We start from the raw sequence: 27,796 nt of genomic DNA on the forward strand, positions 1-27,796 counted from the left end.
TCACTCTTATAATAATCTAACTTCTAATGACAATGCCACTGAATAGAATGACAATGATTTTCACTTACAAGTATTGCTGTGTAGCTTCCAGTTAAATTGTTCCTAATCTAATCTGTGTTTGATAACTGCTCCCTGAGTTTTTATATAATTTCTAAAAGTTGTCAGCATTGTAGTATATGCAAGTCAAGATTTTATGACAATTTAAGAACATAGATTGAAAAGAGCCTTGAAGCAAGAATAATGGTTATGTTTCTCTTCAACAAATCAAATAAGCCAGAAAGATATATTTACTGTTTGACCAGGTCTTTGTATTTCCAATTCATGATCTTTATTTGCACAATGATATATCAACTAAACGCTTCACATTGTCAGTCTTACATAAACATGTATATGTTAAACTTGTTTAAAATCAGTACTTCACGTTGGTTAACTCAGCATCTGAATATTATATCAATGTTGAAAAAGCAAAGCAAGCCTTTACAGGTGCAGTTGTTTCAGAGAAAAGCACTGTGCTAAATCATTCATTAATAATTAAATAAACACACAATATCCAAAGATGAAAAGAAACATTGAAGATGTTTTTGTTATAAATCTCTAGGCTGCTAATTTACATTTTCAGTACACCTTTAGTGATGTATTTTCTTTGAGATTAATATCTTATTGGTCTGTAAACCTTGTGTTGTCTTCTAATCATTAGCTTAAACTAAATTTGACCTTACTAAAAGTGTCGTGCAATTTTAAAAGGCCATTGTATATTGACACACTCATTGCATTTCTGAAAGTTATTTTTTAATTCTTAAAATTATATTTGCAGGAATTTTGCCTTTAAAGTACAGAATTGTGTTTATTAGAAATTATGTTTTGCTCTCCCGACCCACTCCTCTAAATACCAGTTTAGTTCTTTCTGTCATTATATTTTGAATTGCTTTGAATTAAAAATGACAACCAAGAAAAATGTGTAATTTGTAAAGTTGTGACTTTTAAGAAAACAAGAAAGCATCCAAGCCAAATCCCAAACAACGAGAGCTATTTTTGGCTGTAAACATACGCTGAATACTGCCGAATAAAATGATGAAAGACTTGATAAAGGCAGTAAAATGTGGATTGAAGAAGAGACGTGGTGAAACTGGTTTTAACTCGTATATTCTACTGTATTGAATAAACGCCTTGCTTAGCGGAACGAAAGAGCGGATTGTTTGTAGTTGGGGACGACTATCTGGAAGTACTCATTCAGGAAGTCAGACGCTTTCAGCGCGTTTTGTCACCCTCATGTTGATTAAACATATTAAAGGTTAGTAAGCTTACTTCGGTATTTATTTCCATGACGTTTTTCTATTTCATTTACTTTAAATAATTTTACTTCTGGTCCGGACTTACAATCTCTTTCTGCCTCCCTTTCTTTATTTTACAGCATTATTGCTTTTAACATTACACCTCTGTAGTGTCCACACCAGGAGCATAGTTCTGCTGTATTGTTTACAGCTACAAGTATTACGCCAGTAGCTATTTTATAATATTTTGCTTCCCTCTTATTTCAAATGGCAGCCTTTTGAGATGGCCACCACGGAGAAAGAGACTCCAGCTAAAAAGGTTGCAGCGCCTTCAGTGTCCCAAATAAATGCTGAATATGTCACGCAGGTAACCACGTACACCAACGCGTTATGTCGTCTTAAGTCTCAGCTTTTAATATCTGCCCTTATTCTAACAGGCAGATATTAGAAGCTGTAGAGAATTAAATGGAAGGACCGATAAGATCCATACCTCAGTAAACAACATTGTCTTCCATCTTGTATATGAATGTGTACTTATAATTGGTATTACATGTTTTATGTCTTGTTTCTTGTTATCAGCTGGCTAATAAATATTGGGCTCCCCATGTAAAGGAAAAGCTGCCTTTTGACCCTCAGGTGAGTCATATGCGGCATCTTAAAGATCATTATGTGATTTGTGTTTATTGGAAAGATGTTGAAAGTACCGGTTAGCCACGACTTTAGTCCTTTTGCATAAAGGTTTTCCGTCATATGGTATGATAAAGGGCTACATTGAATTAGAAAATCGCGGAACGACGACCTTGGTGGTAAATATGGCGACAATGCAATACATTTATATTTTCCCCGCTCCTCCTTTATTTTGTAACTAGCGACCTGTTTTTTTTTTGTTTTTTTTTTTTGGAAAGAGACTCAATTTAGCAAGTTGAATGACATTTGGATTCCAGTTTAAACTTATGTAACTTTTGCCAAAAAGAATGTGTTAAGTTCCTTCATTCCATGACATATTATTTGTTATATTTAGGTGATGGAAGATGTCTATGAAAAAGAGATTTTCTCATCAAAGTAAGTAAATATATTTCTTGTTTTTTTATTTTTTATTTTTATTTTTTTATTTAAATTCCAGTTAAATATCTGATGAAGAAGAAAAATGACTCCTTATTGCCTTCTTTATTTGTGTACAGATTCGCCATCAGAAAAATTATGCTACTTGAATTCAGGTTGATGCATTTCCATTTTATCTCCTTACTTCACACATTAAGCATCCATCAGTGTGCTGTATATTTACTGTATTTTATTTTCTCCTCCCCGTAGTCAATACCTTGAAAATTATCTGTGGGTGAATTACACACCTGAGGTCTCCAGCAAAGCCTTTATCATGTCCATTTGTTGCATCGTCAATGAGAAGTTCAGAGAAAACGTTCCAGCTTGGGAGGTAAGAGAATCATTCTGTCCATGGTGTGCCAAATTCTCATTTGATCTGCATCCTTCTTTAAACACTATATTTACACAATTAAAAAAAAAAAACTTTCAAAGAGATTGTCTTTCTCCAACTTTCTCCTTGTCTTTTCTTTGGTGTTTATCAGGTGTTCAAAAAGGAGCCCGCACACTTCCCGTTTTTCTTCAAATGTGTGATGGAAGCTGTGCTGGCGGGCGAGGAGGCTGGTCTCACCTTAAAGGAGCAAACCATACTTCTGGTCTTCCTGGACCACTGCTTCAACAGTTTGGTGTGTATTATTATTATAACACCTTACAGTTCATGGATGACCTGCCAAAGGATGGAAAAGACAGTTTCTGTATTTATATATGAGCATTCCAGATCGCACGTTTATTCTTTAGTTCATATAAACGTGGTCTGAAATTAGGAAGAACCTCCATAAAAAAAAAAACAAAAAAAAAAACAATGTCTGAATTTATAACAAAAAGTTCAGGTAAATCACAATGAAATTCAGAAGGAAGTGTGGTGATTTGTTTGGCACAGAAATATTATTTCCTTTACAAAAAAAACCTCATTCCACATATCTCAGAAGTGAGATCTGTCTACATCATTAAACTGCAGTAAACCAACCACCCTCACAACTATAGACATGAATATGAAATTAGTTGATGTGATCTTTAGATTAGCTCATCTGTTGTATTTTTAGACATAACATTCATAAATATTCAAACTATGTCTTTATTTTAAGCGAATCAAAGATGTTTAGCCTCCTGCCAGAAAACTGGATGGCAGTGAGCAGCAACAAGTAGGGAAGAGAGTGAGGTTGCTTTCACACTGCTATTTTCTCTGGCGTCATTAAATGGACTTCAGCCCACGGAAACAATATGATGGAACATTTTTAGCAGTTTTAAAACTTTTTAAAAGTTTTGTATATGACTCTGGGAAATGGACCATGCCTTTTTTTACATTATTTTTAGGTGATTCAGAGTAGTGGGCCTTCAGACAGTGTTCCTTGATTTTTTTTATTTTATTTTTCAATATAGTCAGCAGTCAGGCCTTTTTCTAAATTATTACTGAAATTACAACATTGTTGTAGTTTTAAAGCTGATTAAATTGAGACTTAAGTTCAGTAAGGTTTCTGTAAACCTCAAGATTTTTGTTGTGTGCATATTGATGACAAACTTCAGCTATTTTTGGACTAATTGCTGATTTTTTTTTCACTCTTTATGTTTAACTGTGAAAATGAGAATACCTGTATTTTAGGGAAGGCTTACTTGGCATGAAGGTAAGAATACCTGGTATATGTGTGGCATGTATTCTTAAATCCAAAATTTGACAAAATTTGATTTTGGATGTTAGTCAAATAATAATAATAATAATAATTATTATTATTAATTTGATTTATTGAGGGTTAGGGTTAAAAAAAATGTATTGTTTAAAACTGAATTAAAAAGCCTTTCAGTTTAAAGACAGGTAGATAAAACCTGATAAACATCAAGCACTGTAAATTTGCCATATTAAAGATGCAGTAAGATTTGATGCAGTTACTTCTAATGCCCACTAAGTGGCAGTAACAGATAAAGTACTACTAGCACTCTTTGTCATTTTCCCAAATAACTGCATGGGACCACAGGGAAACACTGCAGATGTCTCATCTCAGAATCTGCTGTGATAGCTTGCTGGCCTGCAATCACATCCTATAAAGGCTTGTAAATATTTTATTTGGAGACTTTTATTAAGGGTCCAGATGCAATAAAAATCTGTCATGCATTGTGCATTCTGACAACTCCTTCCCCCTTTTCTGTCTCTTTGTATCCCCCTTTTTTCCCAGGAGGTGGATCTGATCAGAGAACAGGTGCAGCAGCTCATCTCTCTGCCTATGTGGATGTGCCTCCTACCAGTAAGATCAAAATCATAGCCATAATTACATTTTGGCGGTTAATATTGACTAAGTAATTGTGCCTTTTTTTATTTCAGTTTTACCCCATGCAGACTCATTTTTATTTGTATGTGTGTGTGTGTGTGTGTGTGTGTGTTTATAGTCCAGACTCCTACAAGAGCTGAAGAAAGTTCCCAAGCTGCAGAAGTTTTGGAATCTAATCAAGAAAAAATTTGATAAGATGGATGCCGAAGCAGTCGAGCAGTAATATAATTTTCTTTGCTAAGCACGTTCAGAAGATCTATAGTTATTACGACATTATAATTCATGATTTGCAGCTACTGATTTGTTTTCTTTCTGTCTTCCCCAGAGCAACCAAGGAAAGGACTTTCCTTTCGTCTCTCATTAAAAAGTTTCGGGTCGTTCTGATGTCAGTTCCAGCTGAGGGTAATTGGAAGAAATGCTTTTAGCTCCTTGGGGAAATGGTTCTTATTGGGTAGAATAAAATAGGATGGAATCAAATTAGAAAAAAAAAAACTGCATCTCTGTTATTGATCACTGCATTTTAAATTATTAATAACATGGCACAGGCTTCCATCTTTTTAACTATTTAGGGGAACCTTCACGTTGTTCTACACCTGCAGTCAAGTTAATAATCTTTTAGAGATTGTCATAGGAATATTGTGCATCAATATATTTTATGTGTGAACATCGTTTTTAACGTCAGGTTTCATCAGCTGTAGCAATATTCATACAGTTTTATTGTTTTTGAACCCTAACATAAAATATTTAGTGATTAAATATTGTGTAGCGACTTTTGGTTTGATTTTTCAGAAGTGTAATTTTAACTTCAGTTGAACTTTTTATGACAAAATATTTTCTTCGCTAAAGGAAATGTTATTTTCTTCAACCCAAATAATATATATATATATATATATATATATATATATATATATTCATTACATGCAGATTGGTAGATAAACAGTAGATAAAAAATATCTTCACCAAATGAAAAATACTACTAAATAGTAGCATTCTGAAGGGATTTGAACTCCATAAAGTAGAAAGAAACAGAAATCAAATTGCAGTGATAGTGTATTTAAAAATATTGTATTCAATGTATCCATTTGATTTAATAGGCAATACAACAACTTGGAGGGAGGGGGCATATTGAACATTTAAATGAACTGTACAGTTTTCGACTTGGACACATTTTATGCCATTTGGATCAATGTTGCCAAAGCTATGCAACAATTAAAAAAGCTCCACAAGTATCAAGATACACACCAGCTAAACTCTGCGGAGCTGAAAACATCGTTTTTTTTTAATGCATGCTTTGAGTTGCACTGCCTTCTACTTTCCTTCTGAGTGCTGGCGAAGAAGCATTCACTCAGCCGCCGTACACCCACGGGCACCGACCACGGTGTGTGGTAATGCACGCTGACACACAGACCCCCTACCTGAATGCTAAAAACAGAATCTGTGTTTAGGTAGAATTCAACGCTGACATACTAGATTATGATCTAAAGGCCAGTGGGATACGCTTCACTCTGATCCTTGCTGCATTCATCGGCTATAATGAGGAGCTGGGTCCCAGCATGCCGCTCTGCTGAACATGCTGCATCTTATGGGAAGGTCCGTTCGGACAGCATGACACCTTCATTGTGGTCCACGTGCGTCTTTTTAATGAAAATATGAAAATATGGGTCCTTTACAGCACTGCAACATCCAGTGTTTCATATCTTTCTTAAAAGTGTGTGGTTAGATCCAAGCTGCAGTTGCATTCAACACAATGTCTTTTATTGTTCACAGGGCCTGTTCCCATGGAAAAAGTGCATTACTGTGAAAGATTCATTGAGCTGCTGATTGATTTAGAGGTAAGACGCATCATTTATTCACATTCTATCTCAGACAGTCTTACAAAATTTCTCTATTCAAGCATTTCTGTCATGTTTTATTTAACATTTTACAGTGTAACAGCTTATCACTCACAAATTAATAAGATTTTTACAGCTGAAACTTGATGGTTTGATATCAGTTTTTAGCTCCTCCAAGTGAATACTTTGTAGAATCACCTTCCACTGCAGTTACAACCAATCATCTTTTGGTTTTCTGCCATATTTTTAAAATGTTGAGTTGGAAAAACATTTGTAAAAAAAAATTTCCTCCAGTATTTGAAGCAGGAGTGTTTCATTCGAGTAAGGGAAGAGTTACTTTCAGGCTCATCACTTTTTGAATTTGTAGCATCTGCTGAATATGGTGGTATTACGATTAATGTTACAGTTCTGTTCGCTGGTGTTTTTTCTTATCATTATTATGCAATTTTGAGATCTTATTTTCTTTAATTTTATTTGACTTGATGAGCTGTTTGGAAATTTGATAAAGAGCTGCCAGCGACAAAATCACTTTGTTTTGTCATGTCATTTGTGAAATTTAATTGCATTTGTTTGCATAAAAAGAAACTGGCCTGGGAATGTAAATTTGCCAATGAGGCTGGTGATGACACATCATCCCATAAGACCGATATTAGTGCTGCCGTTAGCGGTGAATAGAGTTTTGCTGACAGGCTGGCCTTGCAGTTCCTGGCAGCGTCGAGTGGCCGCCCAGCTGACTGTCTCCGCAGACTTCCCCTGTCCTTCAGCAATATCACTTTACAAAGACTCGGTTGCCTGGAGTCCCATACTTCCTTTGCACAACGATGACCTGGAAATGAGAGCCCAGGAAAAAGATCTGTGTGGATTTTGTTATGCTGGCTCCAAGGACCGTGTTGAGATCAAAGACGGTGCTGGATATCAAAGTATCTGTTCAGCTCGTGTTTTGGGTGTAACTCGCTGCACCTGCTACCTCTGAAGAACAATCTTAAATGAATAAAGGATGATTCCATTTTAGTTTCGTTTCTTTTAAATTTCACGTTTCTAATGTATTTACCTTTATTGGTTCCTTGCTTGTTTTTTGGGGGTTTTTTTTCAGTTAGTTGTAGTTTGATTCTGTATGTATCAGCCATGCTTTTCCTCTGAGTTGCCTAAAGCATTTTCAGAGTTTTCACAAAGCATAGCATCGTATTATTTCCTCTCTTCCTGCAACAACAAGCTTTATTTATCCCTCTATTCTAATGAGAGTAAAGGGAGTTGACAGTGTATGTTGTTGTCTTACTGTAAGTGTTATTTTTTTCATTTCTGTCAACCTTTAAACAAAAAAGAAGCATTAGCCCATCTTGCTAATCCTAACTCGACAACCATTTTAATGACTACGTACATGAACTTGTCTGTCTAGGCGCTCCTTCCTACGCGGCGCTGGTTCAATACCGTGCTGGACGACTCCCACTTGCTGGTCAACTGCCAGCTTTCTGGTCTCACCAAAAGAGAAAAGGAGGGCCACCTTTTCTGTCAGGTACAAAGCTTGAAAAGATTTGAGCTCTACAGACATGGGGGGAGAATGCAAAGATGTGTAAAAAGCCTTAAATGTAATTAAACTTTTATTTCTATAGCATGACCTGATTCAGAACATTTTGGAAACAGATATGATTAAATAGTTATTATGTGCTGATTTGAAGAAAATGCACTACTTGATGTAATGGGAGTCATAAGTAGCCTTCTTATTTTATTTTATTTTTATTTTTTTAAATCATTATTTGTGTTGCAGTCGGGTTTCGGCTCCAGTGAAGTCGAGACGCTGCCATTAAATCCATTACCAATGAAACTGCAATGGATGTTTCAATACTTTTTATTCTAACTTTTATTTGTATTGTAATATCACTTTAAATCATCACAAACCCGTGTGCACCTTATCCATCAATATGAACAACAAAATCCATGTTGGCACACCCATTAATTTCCTCAGCAATTATTGAAAAATGAATGCAATAAATGTGTTGACCTTAGGTCTGGACATCTCCACAGCTGAATCGTTAGCTCTTTGTTGGAGACCTAGAGCAAAGGGTGACATTTTATAGTCACAGAGTATTCGTAGCTTTTTATTTTAAGGGCTTTGTACACATCTTTACCAAAAACAGGTAGGGGGGCTCAAACAAACTACCAAAACAGAGTATTTCAGTGTTTCATCCTCTCTTCTGATTGTAGCTTCTTGACATGCTGAAATTCTACACTGGCTTTGAGATCAATGACCAGACAGGAAATGCTTTGACTGAGAAAGAGATGACCACTTTGCACTATGACAGAATCACTTCACTCCAGGTAACAACACTAAAAAGGGCAGTTGTATGCTTTTGCTGATAATTTCATGGGTCATTCCTCCTGGTGATATATTTCACAATATGTTACATCTGCTCACTGATAATGTGTAATTATGCAACATTTTATTACTTTTTCACAACTTCATTTTCCTTTCAGAGAGCTGCCTTTGCTCATTTCCCGGAGCTGCATGACTTTGCATTGTCCAGTGTTGCTTCTGTGGACACGAGAGAGTCTTTGACCAAACTCTTTGGTCATCTCAGGTAAAGAAAGAAGAGTGACTCAGACTTAGAATTTGTAAGATAAGATCAAAGACGTTTAAGTCAGTTTTTTTTTTTTTTTTTTTTTTTTTGTGTCTGTTTTCAAAAAGTTTCTCCAACAACATTTTTCATCTTTGTAAAAAATTTTGTTTTTTTTCTATATAACTGCTTAAAGAAAGCATTGCCAAATAATGCAGTAGATTTGGGAGTTGATCTTCAGTTTGAAAAGGTGTAATTAGCTCATCTCTATTAACATAAGCAGATATTAGTTCCCTACCCCCACCTTGCTCCCTTATCTCACCGGTCTCAATGTGGGATGTTGTTTAGTGTTGAGCTGGTTTGAATCTTCCCTGCACTGGCCATATCTCTGAGAACTGAACACACTTTTCTCCTTGGAAGTCCAGATAGCTTGTAGTTCTGGAACATGACAGTTCCACGTTTGATTTTTCTCAAATGTTTGGCACTTAATTTCTAGCTTTTCTCAACACGTTTCTTGCAACAAACCATCCTGTGAGGATTCCCTCCCCCCCCCCCGTTTTGTGGTTCTTTGATCACGGCACAACATTTTGGCAATTTAAAAAGGGTTGCATCCCTCTGAACAGCTTTTTTCAAGGTCTGTTAGATATGATCTATGGCTTTTTTGCCTGTGCAATTTAAGCTTACTATAAATTATTTACACTTTGAAAGAGAGGTGATCTCTTTACACCACACCCTTCCTCATTATACAAATTCACATCACCTAATATGCTTAAAACTGCTTTTTAGTTTATACAATTTTGAGTTTGAAAATATGGTTTAAATGCTTACTTGCCTAATAATTGTACACATAGTGTATAAATGCTTGACACATTGTTAAAATTGATCAAATCAGCTAATTACACCTGGTATCTTTTTTGTGGCCAAATTTAGGCCAGACATTTAGACTACAAAAAAAGAAGTTTTTAACACATTTTCCAGATTAAATGAAGACAAGGACTTGACAATCCATAAAAGCCTGTGTTTCCAGGAACATTACCTCATCAGAATGTCACAGAAGTCGCAGTCAAAATTCAGGCCTTACATTTGCAGTTAAGTTACCGCTGTGTTGTAATATAGCCAAGCTGCCATTGCTGCTTGACTTCTTGCTAAAAGGCGGCTAGTGAACCCTTGAACAGGCAGCTGGTACAAGCCAGAGAGGCACGCCTCATTAATTTAATCGATTTGCAGCGGCTCGAGAATAAACTCTTTGAACAGCTGTGTTTGTCAGATCATATTAGCTTGCCAAATAGCCAAAGACCACCCTCACTTTGATGAACAGTCCTTTGTCTGAGAGGCTGTGAGAATCTAGATTAACTTCAGGTATACATAACTGCATAATCATATGCTGCTGATCTGCAAAAGCTCATTAGATGTATGTGTTTTGACATTGTAATTTCCCTGAGTGCATGTTGTCACTGTACCTATAATATCATTAAACAGGTGGAACCATTTCACATGTTAGTAAAAACTTTTTTTTTTCTCCTCCCAGAATTTGGGTTTTGAAAATTGAACAGGCTGCATTTTCCACGGCTTTCCTAGCTGCCACTGAAGAAACCGTTGAGTAACTCTAAATGTGGCGATCACATTTAGCCATGCAGTTTTCGCCCAAACGTCTCATCCAAATGCCAGTTTATTCCAGCTGTGCTAATCACAGGCTAAGCTCCCAGTCAACCACCACTCTGAATTTATCCGCTAAGTGCCTCACACACAACAAATGCATCATTATTGCACCGCCTGCCCACACTTTTAATCACTCCTACCAGTCTGTCTGCATGAAGACGCACTGTCAGTTCTTTCAAATATGGCAAATGCATCGTAGGCAAAGAAGAGAAGTTAACTACATGATGAAATACAGTGGCAGCAGTATTTGTTCTCAAAGGAATACGTCTGTACTTGTGATTGTTTTCCTCAAACTGGTGTATTTACTGAATCCTAACCCTCCTTTGCTAGCTAAATACAACATTGTCTTAGTAAAGTGACAAAATACTGAGACATTTATTTTACTCAACTCAAAAAAAATTATCAAACTTACAAGGCCTTGCAAAGTAGTCATACACTTTTAAACCTTTTCGCATTTTGCCTCATCACAATAACAAACCTTGTTGCATTTTATAGAACAACTCAAAGTAGAAGAATCAGGAAAGTGTTTGGTGCATTTGTATTAAAGCGTAGAGCTACCACCCGAGCAAAAGAAAAACACATGAACATGAACATTTTATTACACCGAAAATGCTTTCTGATGTTATTACAGTATATTTTCACATTTAAACAATATTAAGTTAATATTAAGTTAATACAACATGCATATTTCCCAGGTTTGTACAGGTTAGTGATTGTATCGTAATAACGTGATATCTTCTACAGATGTGAAAATGACATGATAATTAGATTAAAGGGAGGTCATCAAATACTTTTCCAGTTTACTATTGAAAACTTCCTGATTTGTCCCCACTCTACCTTGTTCTTAAAATGTCCCCACTCTACCCTGTCAGAGTCTCCGCTGTCAGTCGGGACCTGATCCAGTCATCTCTCTTACCCCGAATGACTTATTGTACCAACGTTATCTTGTTGCTGAGGGAAGGAACTTCCAGACTAGCCATGCCAGGTCATTCAATGGGCCACCAAAGTGCAACATTGGCAAAATTGCCACCCTGCTGCTCAAGAGTGGGGGGTGCGCACGCACGGTCGCAGTTGCTTAGTGCCACGTGTGGCTGTCCAGGCCTGTCACAACGTGTCCAGGTCCTGTCCTTCGCTGTTCACCAGAGTCTGCCTGTGTCACAGTGTGGAAGGCTGATTAAAACGGGTCTGCATGCAAAGAGCCGCGCCTCAGCTTTCTGAGACTGAGATGGGCTGTGGTTTTCCTAATCCTGTCTCTGAGTGCGCCCTCGGCCCTTAGCGCACATGCTGACGGTGCAGAAAGGCTGTCTCAAACCAAACAGAGAAATTGCTTTGTGCCGCAGTGCTAATAAGCATGAGTTATTTGATAAGGCTGTGTATTGTCACACATACATTTTAAACGTTTGTCTATCAGGAATGTAGTTTCAAAAAGTGCTAGAGAGACTGATTTTTCTTCATAGATATGCAGAAGCATCAAATTGTTTTATATCTATCGGATGTGGGTAAAAACCATGTTGTCCCTGTCGTTCCTCTGAATCGTCATCATTTCAGTCATTGCCAAAAACCGTTATCTCAATACTCCAGTCAGCTAATATCTGATTTCAATCCTGCATACTCTGGATGAGTGTCGGCTAAATTAATACCACAGGAATATTTTTTTTTTCCTGGTTTTCATTTTTTCACTGAGTAACCAATTGTTTTTCTGTTTCTCTGCAGTCCCAATATGCTCCACCGGGTGGCCTCATACCTGTGTCTGCTGCCTGAGCTGCCTGAAGGCCAAGATACAACCATTGAGAAAGAATTTCTCCTGGAGATGATGGTAGGTTTCAGTGTTTTAAGATGTTGTCTGAGTGAGAAGATCATCATTTGAACTGCTGTAGTAAATGTGTGTTACTTTAAATATTTAAAACTGAAGAGACAAATGTCACTTTTGCAAGAAGTAGGTCTTTTTTTTTTTTCCTGAAAAGCATCTATTTAGTTTATTTTATGATTTTAAGTTAATTACACTTTTAAGTTGATATTATCAGTGTTGGTTGCCTAACTAACTGATCGGATGGCAATAGTTTTTTTAACACATTGTATTTCAATTCATGGTGTAAAATTTTGGAACAAGTTAAATGAGGAGTTAAGACAAAGTTAAAATTTAATACAATTTAAAAGGAAATATAAGAAGATAATTTTCTCAAGATATAGAAATATGGGTGAGAAATAGCACTAATGTGTATGTAAATTGAGGCTAACGCATATGAGTGTGTGTGTACTGATGCATATATTTAGACATATTAAAACCCAGATAAATTGGAAAATTAATTAACCTAGGTTTATTTTTTTTATTTGATTTAATAATGAGGGTCCATCTGAGAATATGGTACCAGTTTGTGGAGTAGGAGTTCATAAGTTTCTTACCTCTTCCTACTCTTTTTCAAACATGTTAAGATTATTGTGGTAGACAAATATGTGTCTTTTGCATTCCTTGTTCATGTGTGTGATTTTTATACTTATATCATGTTCGAAATAAATAAATAGATAAAAATAACATGGAAAAAATTGTTATTTTCATGTATCTTTGTTTAATCTACCACCTTTGCACCTTAAAAGTGAAATATCACCAGGTGTTTTCTAAGTTTTCTAGATATAATGAAGGTAATACACATGGAGCTAAGGCAGCAGCAGAATTTTTTCTTACATTAGTAACCTTGACTTTCTGTCTACGTTTTATCTCAATCACCCATAGGTGTCTCGCCATGAGCGCAGAATCTCTCAGATTGAGCAGTTGAACCAGATGCCCCTTTATCCCACAGAGAAGATAATCTGGGATGAAAACATCGTCCCAACGGAGTATTACTCAGGCGAAGGTAGGAAAAATATGTGTGAACTGGGATTTCATTAATGCGCTATGTACGGTTAGTGTCTTTACACCCACATATTGTATTGTGCTTTATGTGAAGTGCTGTGCCTGCAGGGCTTTGGCACCTTTTTCTGTTTTAATCCAATTTATTTAGAGGTGACACAATTTTAAAAAAAATAAAAAATCAGCATGATTTACTCAAAATCTTTGCTAAATCCCTTGTTTTTGCTCATGTTTATTGTTTGACTTGTTGACCTTCATAGGTTGCTTGGCGCTACCGAAGCTGAATCTCCAGTTCCTGACGCTTCACGACTACCTTTTGAGGAACTTTAACCTCTTTCGTCTGGAGTCCACATATGAGATCAGACAGGACATTGAAGACGTGGTGTGGAGAATGAAACCATGGTGGGTAAACTGATTCAGAACAGCAGGTAAAACACGGATCGATACTAGTGTGTCTGTTCCTGTCTGTAGATGCCGTCACATTGAACCATAGTGGCAGATCATAATTTCTTTTCCACATTGAGGCATTTAGAAACCCAGTGCCTAACTTTAAAAGTAATTGAAGTACGTAAAGTGATGCAGCAACCTGCTCTGTGTTTTACCAGAACTAAATAAGTAAGCTGTAGAGTCATGAGTTGCCTTAGATCAAACTGATTTCCATTTCTAACCAGCCTTCAGCACCTGTGGTGACTCCTGTCTTTCTGTTCACACAGGCAGTCAGAATATGGCGGTGTGGTGTTTGGGGGCTGGGCTCGGATGGCTCAGACTATCACTACTTTTTCCATCGTTGAAGTTGCCAAGCCCAACATTGGAGAGAGCTGGCCCGCTCGTGTACGGGCTGACGTCACAATCAACCTCAATGTCCAAGATCACATCAAACAAGAATGGGAAGGTAAAAACTGACTGTGATCCAACTTAAATGCTTTTTACATTTTTTATGGAAAATTTCTGCCATGTGTTTCTTAAGCATTTTAAGCATTTCTTAAAATAAATAGATAACAGGTGTATTGTATTGTTTGATTTTATTAAAGCGGTTCTCTTCCAGAGGTGTTAATTCTACAGAAGGTATTCTTATAACTTCGAGGTAATTTTTGGAACAATGTACTTAGATGAGTGAAATGGTTGTATGAACATGTACGTATTAGATTAAGTCTCTAGACCCACATAAACTTCATCTTTTATTTGTTGCTGTAAACCTCAAAAAAAAAAAAAAAAAACATGTTTAAATTTAAGTTTTAATTTTCCCGTTCTCTCTAATAATTCTCCTTCTCTGTTTTCCCTCTTTGCAGGTCTGCGAAAGCACGACGTTTGCTTTCTGATCACGGTGCGCCCCATGTTGCTCTACGGCACTCGCTTCGACCGACGTCAGCCCTTTTTGGACCAGACTGGCCTGGTGTACGTGAGAGGCTGCGAGGTCCAGGGTATGCTGGATGAAAAGGGCCGTGTCATTGAAGAAGGTAAAGTTGCAATAATCTGTGAAAACACACCCGAAAGCCATGAGACATTTAACCAGGTTACCCACAGTGTTTATTGCTACAAGCAAATCCCCAGGACCGGTCAGATGTGTGTTTTTATGGTAGAATTTTAATTTAGACCTGGTATGTTACTGTTTACATTTCATCAACTTTAGATCAACAACAACCCTGAGTTCTGCCTAATTTTTGAGGAGCTTTTACTGCAGAAAGTAATCAGTAAGCTCTTCTTAGATCTGCAACGCTTTTCCCAGTTGTAATATATTTTACCATAGATTGTTTTGTCAGCTGTAGGACCAGCTTGCGGCTGATAAAGTCTTTATTTTATGCTGCTTAGTTTTATTTCAGTGCAACTGGTGCAACTGAATCACCCTTTATTCTCTAAATTAAACATATTAAAGTTTTTAGCTTTTTTTTTCTTCTGTTTTTCATTGTTTATAAAAAATCCCATTTCTGTAATGTTCTTACATAAGTGCTGCACATTTAAGTTTTACAAATCAGTAAATTGTTGTTCTGACAAATGTTCTTCTAAATTAGAGTATAAATGTGTTGCAATAAGAAGTTGGTGCCATTAAAATACCCGTTTTGAAATGCATTCCCTGCATGCTTTCTGACCACTCCCAAACATCATTATCAGTACAGTCTACAAATTCATCCCTCCTTCATCTGAAAATGAAACATGTCATTAGTAAAACAAATTTTACAACACTAAATATAATCTGAATCATTTCGATTTCTTTGTGCTTTTTGAAATATGAAAAGCGCCAATAAATTCTTAAATGGCTCAAATCTGCCATTTAAGAAGTAAAAGTATTTAGTACTGAAAGTACCTAAAAGTAAGGTGAGGTAATTTTATTTATATAGCACATTTTCAGCAACTAGGCAATTCAAAGTGCTTTACATGAGTTAAAAGGAAATACAATAAAATAACAAACCAAAGGAAAGAAAAAAGAGGAAAGAAAACTAATCTAATGTTGTTCTAAAGTATGTAAACTAGGTGCTCCTGTTCAGGGTTGCTAAGTATCTAATTCTATTTCTAAATAGTGAGTACTCTACAGTTTCTGATAACATAAGCTAAAGAGTGATTGATCTAATTCCTTTTCTGGGTTAAAGTGAGCACTCCACAATTCTAAGTTTGTTCTAAATCCTTTTCTGTGTTTAAAGTAAAGTATAAACTAAACAGTGACTGTTCCTGTTAAGTATTTCTGGATTCCAAGTTCGTAATTATTCTAATTTTAATTCTGATTCCATTTCTGGGCTGTATAATGTTGATCTAAATTGTGTGTACTCCACAATTTCTGATATTACTAATAAACTAAAATAATCATTTTCTGGGTTAAATAGGGAGTACTCCAAATAATGGTAACCCAGAAAAGTTTAAGGAAAATTAGCTTATTTGTGTTTTTTAACCTGTTGGTATAAAGCATAAAAACATAAAATAATAGTGAAAACATTCTACATAATTATGAATAAAGCATATTTCCAAAAAAAAAAGTAATACCTATTGACAGATCTGCCAATTACTTGAGTAGTAAATTGCTACCTGCTGTACTCCTCTTTGAAGTGGTTTGCTTCTGCAGCTTCACCCAACTTACCCTCCAAGCATCTTCTTAGTCTTCCCTCGGAGCATGTGTTCCTTTGTCGAAGCACCCTTTTCCCTATCCTGTCTCATCTGCTTTGATCAAATATGGAGAAGGAAGGGTTTTCTAAGTAGACACAATGCCAGGAGACATGTCCTGCCGGAGTGGGCTTGCTTAAACTTTCAGATCCCCACCAGGGGTAAGTGGCTCTGTGGTTAGCTGCATAGTGTGTCCATGTCACATAAATCACTGAGCATTTGCTGAAGGGTTAAGTTAGGTATGAGTAAACAAAATAAGATCTGCTTTTTTTTAAGTTATCATTGACTGTCCTGTCCAGTTGAAGATGTTATGCTGCTTTAATACTGTTTTGAGAGAAACGTGAGAAACATGTTTTTTGTGTTGATGAATAATTGACCGGTTTTTATTCTGATCATTTTAATAACTGCAAATAAAAGTTCATATTTATAACATTATTTCAATCCTGTACTGTGCGTAGATTTTGGTACATTAAAAGCACATATTTAAAGATATTTTAATAGGGTTTTTGTGGTAAACACAAAGTAGTACATAATTGTCACATGGAAGTAAAATGGTGCATGGGTTTCATTTTTTATTTTTTTTCTAATAAGGATGTGCAAAATGTAGCATGCATTTGTATTAATTGTGAAAAACATGATTTCTTCTTTCTCCCTCTTGAACCAGGACCTGAACCCAAACCCAAGCTACGTGGGGACAGCAGAACTTTTCGTGTTTGGCTCGACCCGAACCAGTATCAGCAGGACATGACCAACAGCATTCAGAGTGGAACTGAAGACCCATATGAGACCTTCAACATCATCATGAGACGCAAACCCAAAGAGAACAATTTCAAGGTAAAGACTAAAAAGCTGAAGATAATTTTGCTTTTGAATTTTGCCATTAGTCTCTGACTCACTTTATACTAGTAGTCATGCAAAGAGCCATTTTATTTTTATTTATATCAGATCAATGCAAGCTTTTCTATGTATACTTTCAAAATTGTCCAAAAATAATTGAGAAATTGGGAAATTTAGATAAAAATGAGAACAAATATTTTTACTGTTTGTATTTAATGGTCACATTTTTAGAAAATTAGTAGCTTGTCAAAACATAATTTGCTGCCTTAAAATTACCTCATGTTAACTTAGCCCTCGTCAGATATCATTATTCTGCTAAACCACCTCTAGAGAGATGACTGTTTTTTGTTTTTTCTTTTTGATTTGCTTCAATCTGTTTTAATTTGTGTTTCAGGCGGTTCTGGAGACAATCAGGCACCTGATGAACACAGAATGTGTTGTGCCTGACTGGCTTCATGACATCATCCTTGGCTACGGTGACCCGGGCAGCGCCCACTACTCCAAGATGCCCAATCAGATCTCCACGTTGGACTTCAACGACACCTTCCTGTCTCTGGACCACTTGCGGTCGTGTTTTCCTGGCTACACCATAAAGGTTCTGGAGGAGAATCCTGAACTCCAAGTTCCTCCTTTCAGGTAGAAATAAAAAAATAATAGTAATAATGATTTAATGCATGTTTATATAACTATTACCATTATTTACCTTCTAAATACATCTGATTTAGTTTATGGAATTCTACATTATATATAATTTATTTACAATTTATGATAATAACCTCTGCCATTGCTTCCCAGAATCAAGTTTCCCATCTCAACCACAAAAGACAAAGGAAAGAAGAGAAAGGCTGATGAAGAAGAGAAGGACAGTGAGGAAGATAAAACCTTAAATGTGGAGCCATATGTCGCCCCCAACCGTGGGCCATATCCCTACAACCAGCCCAAAAGGTGCTTGATGTCTTTTTGCATGGCTTCTTGTAGCCCAATTGGTTTTGATAATATCAGAAATGGCAGGTTCACTGCTGATGCACTGTGCTTTTTACAGATGAAAATAAGTTAACTTTGAGCCCATGTAACAGTCAAAAACAATCTGAAACAATCGAGCATGATTGGTTTGACGGTGGGTCAGTCATGGTCTGGGGTGACACATTCATGGATCCGTTATAGAGAAGAAATCCCATGTCTGACCTTATGATGGTAGAGTTAGGTCCAGGGTTCCTCTTGGTTCCAGAACTATGCCCAGCCTCACGCGGTAACAATGGAGGGAGTTTCTGGAGGATATCATTGACCAGAACCCGTGTTTGCCTGACCTAAATCCCCTGGAACACCTCTAGTCCATCTGATTGCCAGGTTGCTCCTCGGACTTTCCAGGAACTCATTAATGCCCTGATCCAGATCTGGAAGTCCATTATCCAGGACACCAGCTGTAGTCTCATTCGCAGCACACCCGGTTTTGACGGAAGTTTTCAAGCACATTGGGTGGTTCTCATTGCTGAGAACCACTCTAAATTTCTGCAAATACAATTTGGCAAAATAAACTAGCTCACTTCATCTTTTCCTCAGAAGGATTTCTGAGTTATCTTTGAGTTCTGTAGGTTAAGTTTAATTTTGTGGTTACCATATGTTCCTAACACATAAGCCAGTCCATATCAGTATAAATATGACATGATGTTTTCCCCAAGAACATCTGATGTGTTTTCAATATGTTTTTTTAATTGTTTTTAAGCCTTGTATATATGTTTTAACTGGTTTATTGAATGTGACATCTTCAAATAGATATAAATATGTTCAAATTATTATGGACTTTTTTTTTTTTTTTTTACATTTCTACAAAATGACTACTGCAGCCATAAGACACTTGCCATTGTGAGCTATGTCATGCAGGCTTCTCTCTGCAGCATAGTTTTTTTGTAGTGATACTTTAATGTGATCTTGAAAAGTGACAGATGAAGGATAAAACATATAAACATGTCATCAGGATTATTAACATCTGAACTGTAAAATTCTTACAGGAATACGATTCAGTTCACACCGACTCAGATTGAAGCCATTCGAGCCGGGATGCAGCCAGGACTAACAATGGTAAGAATTGTTTTTTTTGTTTTGTTTTTTTTTTTGTTTTGTTTTTTTTTTTTGCTGAGATTTCTTGTCTATGATGCATAAGATAAAGTTTAGCACAAATATATGGTGAATAATGGTAATAAGGTTGTCTTTGCAGGAAAAAAAAACATAAATAAATAAAAATACAAATTTCTGCAGTGAGAATTCTCGGGTAATAAAATGGTCAACATAAAACAAAATAACAATGAAACTATGGATTCCTCAACTTATTCCCATACTCACCAGTGTTTAACCCCAGCCTGGTGTTTAGATATGAAGAGTGGTGTACCATGTTCCTCTGTGGTGACTGAAAGCTCTCATCAGGGTCATAAGGCAGCTTTGGTGCATGCTATTATCTTGATCTGTCCTCTTCTAACCTTCCTTCTTGGTTTACACCATATTCATTAGAACAAGCACCCTGTACCACCTTGTTTCGCTGGCTTTCATGTAGGGAAACCAACCAGCTGATTATGTGCAGATTTATGTATGCACATGTAATTGTGCTTACTATTTTTAGCAGAGCTTACTCACCTGAGAGACTCATGCTAAAACCAACCTGTTTCATGAATATGCATTTAGTGTATTAGATATAACCACATCACCCTCTTCTTGTTAGTTGAGTAAATAGAGCTCGGGGTTATTATCATGTTAGCTTGAGCTCAGTAGTGAAGTGGCAGCAGTATTTACATAGTAAGTATAACAGAAAGACTGGAAGTGTAATTTATTCCCCCCACTGGCTCTCTGTCCTTACCTGCATGTGCGTTCAAAATAACTTGTTTCCACCGTAATGCACTGCCTCCATTCGAGCTTCACTTCATTGAACCACAAATCTTGTTGTTGTAAAATGCTTAAAAATCAAGTTGTCAAAATACATTTTTGGATCTAACTGAGGATTTCCTACACAATATGGACAGGTCAGGGGAAATGTTGAATTTGATCTCAGTGTTTTCCAGGTATCAATAAGTACGGAAGAATCTTTTACGTTTCCCCAATTTATACTGCATCCCATTGTCCATCCGTCTGTTTAGTCGTCTAAATGTCTGGTCATCCATTTGTACGTTCATTATCTCCAAATGTCTATTTGTCCATCCGTCTAACCGTGCATCCATTTGTCTATTTGTTCAACAATCCCTTTCTCCATTTATCCGTTCGTTCCTTTTAATAGCGTATTGATCTGTCCATCCACCTATTTGTCCAAAGATTCAGGCCTGACATCTGTAGAAAGATAGAAAGATGCTTCTATTTAGTCCTTGTTAATTTTGTGTGCATATCGTAGAAAAGGACTGAAAACTTATGAGTCCCATTATGGAAATGCATACTCTGCTTTTTCCCTATTGTACCTTTTTATGTCTTCTTGTCTGCCCGTTATTAATTCCTTTCTACATAACTGCCTTATTCCTGTTTGCCCGCAGGTTGTGGGACCGCCGGGCACTGGAAAGACTGACGTGGCTGTTCAGATCATCTCAAACCTCTATCACAATTTTCCTGAGCAAAGGACTCTCATAGTGACTCACTCCAATCAGGTCAGCACACTCAAACTCAAAGACACGGAAAAACGGTTTTGCAAACACTGCTGAAATAAGTGTCTGGAGAATTCGCAGCTTAATAAGGCAACAGTCACATTTATACCATGAAGGAAAAACTTAAGCTCCTTTGTGCCACAGCCCTCCCCTTAAGTATTAAATCATAAAGTAATCTGCTCTTGTTTTACACCAGTGAATGCTTACCAGAAGGAACCTTATCCGTCAGAAACATAGCTCGATAATAATCCTCCTCCTGTATTTATTCCCTGTAGAACCCAACTTTATACCAATGTTAATATATATCTAATTAGCTTAAAATGAACATCAAATACTTACAAAATGAACCTTCTTGCATGTTTTCTTCTACACCAGGCTTTGAACCAGCTCTTTGAAAAGATCATGGCTCTAGACATTGATGAGCGCCACCTTCTGCGTCTGGGCCACGGAGAGGAGGAACTGGAGACGGAGAAAGACTTCAGCAGGTGAGGACAACAAGAAACCAGTGGAAAAAACACACACACACACACACAGAGATGGTGTATAGACATGAATGTGTATAAACTCACATTCATGTCCCTCACAGTCCAGAAAACAGCAGCCCATGTTCTTAATAATTTATCCACAGTGACTGGAGTTTCTAATAACCTCATGTGCCACACTGGAGACATTGTTTTAATTTATTAGGCTTTACTGCATACATTGGCCTTTTCACTAATCAAAAAATATTGTTTCTCCACTCTCTGTCCATTGCATTCTGTCGCTGGAGAGCAAGAAACATCATCTGATAAAAGCTGCTTTGATAATTATCATTTTTTTTTAAAATAGCCCAAGTTGTGTCACTGCACAGAACTGGAGCAGGACTCCAGGTTTAAGTTATAAACCCTTTTTTGTAGCTTCATAATTGTTTATCTAAAAATGTGTTCATGCTGATCTATATTTCAGAGATTGTAGCACAATATTAACAGATGGTTCATATTAATTGAGATTAAATGGATTAATAATTTATTAAATAATCAGAAATTGCTGTGAGTGAATTTTGCCTTTAAAAATCACTTAATATATTGTAGTTTTTTGCAAAAAAAAAAAAAAAGATAAATAAATTATAAAGCACTGTCAAACAAGCTGCAATTTGTGTTGATTGTTATTTATTAAAGGTTGGATATTGCTGACAGGGTATTTCATTTATATTTATTTGCTAGGTAATTAAAGAGTTTGATGGGATAATGAAATAAATACATTCACAAGTGACTGCGTGAATAAATGCACCTAATTTTCTTTAAAAAAATCATTAAAATGGTTATTAGGTGAGGAAGCATGTTTTAAATTAAACATGTTTTAATTCTAACATGCAGAGTGCAGCTCTTCTTACATAACTGAGCGCCAGCATACATATATATATATATATATATATATAGAGAGAGAGAGAGAGAGAGAGATGCTATTATGCTATTGTTATAGTTGTGTTGTTTGCATTTATGTGTCTTAATGAGTCTTGTTTTTTTGTATGCAGTCATTATAAAGATCATCTGTTGTTTTTTTGTTTTTTTTCTTTTTTGTCCAAAAGCTAAACTAGAGATGTGCCTCAGGCTTAAGGCTGAAATGTACTTTATCTTGTTGATACCTAACCATTGTCTCCAGTGCAAATAACACAACATACTCGTCCAAACTTCTTGCTTTGCCAATAACTAACAATTGAAGTTCGGTTTAGAAAGCCCACTACTGCTTGCAGCTCTGTAAAGACTAATTTTGTGTGTGAATTGCCTTGAAGGTCAGTGAGTCATATCCTCGGTGAAATAGAGAATGATCTATTATGAAGTCTCATGACTGACTTGTGGAAGACTTGGCTCAAGATACTCAAAGCATTTAGAGCTCATTATGACTGCTGCTATATTTAACACCATCAGTGAACAAATAAGAACCTGTCTCTTTTTTTTTTTTTCTTTTTTTTTCTTTTAGCAATTTCTTTTGTATATAAATAGTCCCATATCACAGAATATTAGTTCCTATAGTGTTACTATTTAAAGCGTCCTTACTGGCTTTATTGTAAATTACCCAAGTAATTATGTTCCGTTAGAGTTCCTATGAAGAACGGTGGGGGGATTTCTGTGTCTCTCATGCATGTCCCTGGTATTTCTGCTTGTTGTACTCAGTCCTGTATGTGAACTGGGATCTTGCCACGAAAGCAGTCACTAGCATTTTTTAAATTATGCAAAAACATAAATGCTAAAGAAAGAGCTATAGTGAGCCACATCCAACATGTTCCCTGTGCCTTGCTGCCTCCCAACATGCAGACTCCACACTTCTTCCACTCCGCTGACACCAGCTAGAGAGAGCCAGAGGGTTTTAATTAACACTTTCTACAAGGTAAAATAAAAAATGGATGGCAAAGCTACACTTAGTGCCTGCCAAAGGGGAAACTACAAACTCTTGCAATCCATGGTAAATATTCTTGGTTTTATTGAGATTTAAAGGCAGATAAAAGCAAATAATGTTTGGGGTTTTTAAGATCTAGAAAATAGGTCTGATTTGTCACATTTATCTTCACTTTCCTTTTTTTATTTTATTTAATTCTTCCCAAACAGGCAGGTCTGTATGATCCTCTTTGTGTCATTTGCTGACTGATGATCTTTGAAGATGGTCTAAAAATAGCGCTCACCTCTAATCTCACCCTAACGACCCTGCCTTTTTCCTCTGTGTGTGTCTGAGATGGCTCATTGCTTTTCAGAAAAGTCTAGCTGCACAAAAAGATGCATGGATTAATCAAATAGAAATGAATGCTGTAATATCTGAATCACGTTAACATATAATTAACATATCCAGCATTTTAACAGATCCATACAAAGAAGTCGGTAATAACAACAGAACCAAATATTTGCTTAAGGCTGATTATTCTGTACATTTCGGAATAATTTTACATGTTAATTTTGATTTCAAATTAACAAGGCCCTTGCTTTATTCTGTTAAAATAAAACAGTCTAATACAGTTCTGAAAATCAACAAATATTAATCATGTTGCATTTTTCTACAGATATGGCAGAGTCAACTATGTCCTCGCTAGAAGACTGGAGCTCCTCAGAGAGGTGGGAAGATTACAGGAGAGCTTGGACGTCCCAGGAGACGTGTCATACACCTGTGAGACTGCAGGGCACTTCTACCTCTATCAGGTAAAAATAACCTTAGGAATGAGTGCTTGTGGCATCTCAAAGAGAAACATTAACTCATTTGGCACTAATTGTCCAAGCAGCTGAATAGTTTTGTTTTCCAAACAATATTGATTTTTGACTACAAGTTTAGCAATCTCTTTCAGAGGTCCAAATTTATTTATTTTATTTACTTTTGTTTGTTTTCAGTTTCTTTCTTCTGTTCTCCAGCAACCAGCTAAATATCTTTCAAATTTGTGTCGGATTATGTTATTGAGCTACAGAGCAACAAAGACTCCAGAGAGATTTTTGATGAATTTATTTGAATGCACCTTTGTCCTTTTTCTCAGAAATCTTATAACAATAGACTCCTAACACAATAGAAGCTTTATTTCTCTCAACTCTATGGAGTTGTAAATATTGTAGAGTTATTGAGCTGTACTCCCTGTGCTGTGCTGCACATACTCAGACTCCAAAATAACTGGAATTTTAAACTATCATTCATTTTCACTCATATTTTGTACAAGATAAGTTCTGGCATAGACATGATTTATTTTGAACTGTGAGTGCAGTTTTTATTGGGAACTTGTAAACTTCATTTCGGTTTATTCTGAAACCAAAACATTCAGTTTGCCTTACTTGTCCTATCATGTCACAGTAATGTTGAGCCCTTGCTTTAGGAGAAAGTATTTTTTATTTTGATCATTTAATTTCTACCTATATTATACAAGCCGCTGCACACCAGACTAACGCCGTACTCTGACATTTGTAAATAAGCTGGAACTTGGATGTTCTCTGCAGAGAGAGTGTGAAATCACAGAGATCATGAGGAAACATCTCAGTCCCGCCGTGATACTCAGAGCTGTGGCATTATGCTGTTGGATGCCTGGAAAAGCAAACGTGAAATAACTATTTGCAGAGCACTGAGAGTACAGAACTTTTATGATTGCCTTCACACTCGTGTTAGGGCCTCGAGATTGGCCAGAATCCAGCTGGGCTCAAACAGTCATGGAGGTCATGAGAGGGTCAATCTTAGTCAAGTCTGAGAATGCCTTGCTATTAAATTTTGTATTTGATCCCTCAGCTCTTGTTTTATTTTTCTGGTGTTATTTTCACCAAGTCACAATGATTTCCACTTGTACTTACGTATTTATACACTTGTTACAGTCCTGGTGTTTCGCTCTTGTTTTGCTTCTGTAGTAATTAGTGCTAGTTAGAAGATGGTTTACTGTGCTTACACTTTCTTTGCTTTTAAAGTAAAAATAAAATAAAAGTGGCATTTCAGTAGATTGTAAACCATTCTCAATCAGCTCAGCACTTGTTTATAACCCCTAACAATATGGTGTGTATTTAGATGTTTCCATTGTGATCGCAATTATTTATACAGACAGATGCATCCAGTTAAATCACCAAGGTGCCTCTCTGAAGCAAAACTCTCTCCATTTTTATTTTTATTTTTTTATTTATCGGACTATTTATAGAACAGCCTGCTGTTAGGTTGAAGCTGCTTTATTAGTTTCTCAGCGGGAAAGCCTTGTTAAAAGGAGACTATCTGTTCTCATTTGTTCACTTTTGTGCTCTTTTATGCAACACCACGATGACTAAGAAAGGCAGAATCGTAGGCACTAATTTCCACAAACAAAAGCCCTGCAAGTGTCTGCACATTTGTGTGCTGGTGAGCATCAAAAAGTGATCAAACCTGGAGGCTTTTCAAAAAAAAATGTTTCCAATTTCTCTCCTCTCTACAGGTGATATCACGCTGGGAGCAGTACATGAGCAAAGTCAAACCTAAACAGGGCAAGAAGGTGGAGGTGGAGGCTGTTGCTGCACACTTTCCCTTCCACAAGTACTTTTCCAACGCCCCGCAGCCTGTATTCAAGGGCCGATCGTACGAGGAGGACATGGACATTGCGGAGGGCTGCTATCGCCATATCAAGAAAATATTTACCCAGCTGGAGGTGAGGCGTTTTAAAAGAGTTTCCTGGTTTCATCACTGCTGAGCAAAACTCTGTGAGATATAGAGGTTATCTGAGAACAGTAATTCTATTTCTGGAGCACACATCCATCACAGCTTGTATCTACAGTGCCTTGCAAAAGTATTCACACCTTTTCACATTTTGTTGCAATACAACCACAAACTTCAGTGCACATCTTTGAGATTTTGAGAGGTCAACACGAAGCGTCACATATTTGCAAAGTGGCATAATACTTATATATAGTTTATAAATGTATTTTACAAATAAAAATTGTAAGAGAGCAACTTGCATATGTGTTATGGTTCCTCTTGAAAAATACAGTATAAATTTGTGTTGTTTAGATCAAAGCATAATCATATGTCTAAGTGGCCCAGTCAAAGTCCAGATCTGATCAAAAGTGGTAGAGCCACGTAAAAACTTTTAGCCGTGACTGCTGTGAAGCGTGTATGCACGGTGGCTGCCTGAATACAAATGCATGCCGCACTTATCAGATTTTATGTGGGAAAAGGTCTACAAAACTATCTATGATTTTTCCTATCTATGGTGAAGCTGCACGTTTGTACACTACTTTGTCTTTCATATCAAATTAAACTAAAATATATTCAAATCAGTGTTTGTAACGAAATATGTGTAAAAGTTCAGGGTGTACGAATACTTCTACTTGCTCCTGCACATATGTGACCAACATTTTTCTTTCTTGTTCTTTTTGTTCAAACGCAAAAGCTTTGCCAGCTGCATTTGGTTCTTTTCCTAAGCTATTAGCTGGGGGTCCAAATGCTGCACATTGTCCCATGCATAACTTGCTGATTTTCTTATCTGTATATGCTGTCGATTACTGGTGACTAGTAAGACAAAGCCTCTGCAGCGCTTTTGTGCTATAGTTCTGTTCATTGCTTCACTTATTCATGATTATCTAAGCAGATTGCTCAGCAATATTTTTGTACTTTGATAACTATGTTTGGGAATCTGAAAAAATAACCATCAAAACAATAATAATAATAATAATAATAATAATAATGGCTCCCTCAGTTGCTTTGCACTTGTTTTCATACTAATTCACACATTGCAACACATACCGGAATAAGTGTTACCGTTCTCCCCCCCCCTAGCTTATCACCTACTTCCGTAGAATAACTGAAAACCTTTCTGATTTATTGGAACACCTAGATGGTTTCCAAAAAGCAATAAAGAAAGTTATTTGCCGGAGGTAATATCCCGACATGTGTCGTGCGGTGACCTTGATTTATCTGGCTGGCCTCTGTTTCACTGCATCGCAGCACTTCTCCCTCCTCCCTCGGCCTCACCCATGCTGCAGTGAAATCTGCTCGCCCATTAAGAGGCTCCCGTACGTGGCGCAAGGTAGCAAAAGTAACATCCTGCTGCGGTTGCTGATCTGTCTTCACTTCTGAATGGAAAAGCAGTTTTAAATAAGCTGTCATGAGACTACTCTGTAATGCATCGTGATTTATTGTTCCTTAGGAGTTTATGTGTAGATGTGACCTCCTTTTTGATTCTTCCAGCTTTCTTTTTATTTCATTCTTTTTGCCCACTCATCAATTTCTGCAAATACTTATTATCTTGATTTTACTCCTCAGTCTGGAGGCATGATGGT

The 27,796-nt window shown here is 36.7% G+C and overlaps 1 protein-coding gene across 1 annotated transcript in view; it reads left to right on the forward strand.

The window, feature by feature from the left end:
* Window positions 1–1,196: 1,196 nt before the first annotated feature.
* aqr (aquarius intron-binding spliceosomal factor) overlaps window positions 1,197–27,796 on the forward strand; it is a 46,529-nt gene continuing 19,929 nt past the window's right edge. The window contains exons 1-27 of the mRNA XM_007576225.2: window positions 1,197–1,291; window positions 1,546–1,638; window positions 1,851–1,907; window positions 2,293–2,333; window positions 2,453–2,488; window positions 2,583–2,703; window positions 2,855–2,995; window positions 4,538–4,606; window positions 4,749–4,849; window positions 4,956–5,032; window positions 6,398–6,462; window positions 7,859–7,975; window positions 8,665–8,778; window positions 8,935–9,038; window positions 12,387–12,489; window positions 13,405–13,525; window positions 13,782–13,923; window positions 14,235–14,413; window positions 14,811–14,978; window positions 17,276–17,445; window positions 17,843–18,084; window positions 18,244–18,393; window positions 19,458–19,527; window positions 20,958–21,068; window positions 21,441–21,550; window positions 24,097–24,232; window positions 25,957–26,166. Coding sequence (XP_007576287.1) covers window positions 1,555–1,638; window positions 1,851–1,907; window positions 2,293–2,333; window positions 2,453–2,488; window positions 2,583–2,703; window positions 2,855–2,995; window positions 4,538–4,606; window positions 4,749–4,849; window positions 4,956–5,032; window positions 6,398–6,462; window positions 7,859–7,975; window positions 8,665–8,778; window positions 8,935–9,038; window positions 12,387–12,489; window positions 13,405–13,525; window positions 13,782–13,923; window positions 14,235–14,413; window positions 14,811–14,978; window positions 17,276–17,445; window positions 17,843–18,084; window positions 18,244–18,393; window positions 19,458–19,527; window positions 20,958–21,068; window positions 21,441–21,550; window positions 24,097–24,232; window positions 25,957–26,166 — 3,039 coding nt within the window. The 5' untranslated portion in view covers window positions 1,197–1,291; window positions 1,546–1,554. The remainder of the gene's footprint in view (window positions 1,292–1,545; window positions 1,639–1,850; window positions 1,908–2,292; window positions 2,334–2,452; window positions 2,489–2,582; window positions 2,704–2,854; window positions 2,996–4,537; window positions 4,607–4,748; window positions 4,850–4,955; window positions 5,033–6,397; window positions 6,463–7,858; window positions 7,976–8,664; window positions 8,779–8,934; window positions 9,039–12,386; window positions 12,490–13,404; window positions 13,526–13,781; window positions 13,924–14,234; window positions 14,414–14,810; window positions 14,979–17,275; window positions 17,446–17,842; window positions 18,085–18,243; window positions 18,394–19,457; window positions 19,528–20,957; window positions 21,069–21,440; window positions 21,551–24,096; window positions 24,233–25,956; window positions 26,167–27,796) is intronic.

This window comes from Poecilia formosa, unplaced genomic scaffold, assembly GCF_000485575.1.
Source record: "Poecilia formosa unplaced genomic scaffold, Poecilia_formosa-5.1.2 Scaffold8, whole genome shotgun sequence".
NCBI classification, from domain to species: domain Eukaryota; kingdom Metazoa; phylum Chordata; class Actinopteri; order Cyprinodontiformes; family Poeciliidae; genus Poecilia; species Poecilia formosa.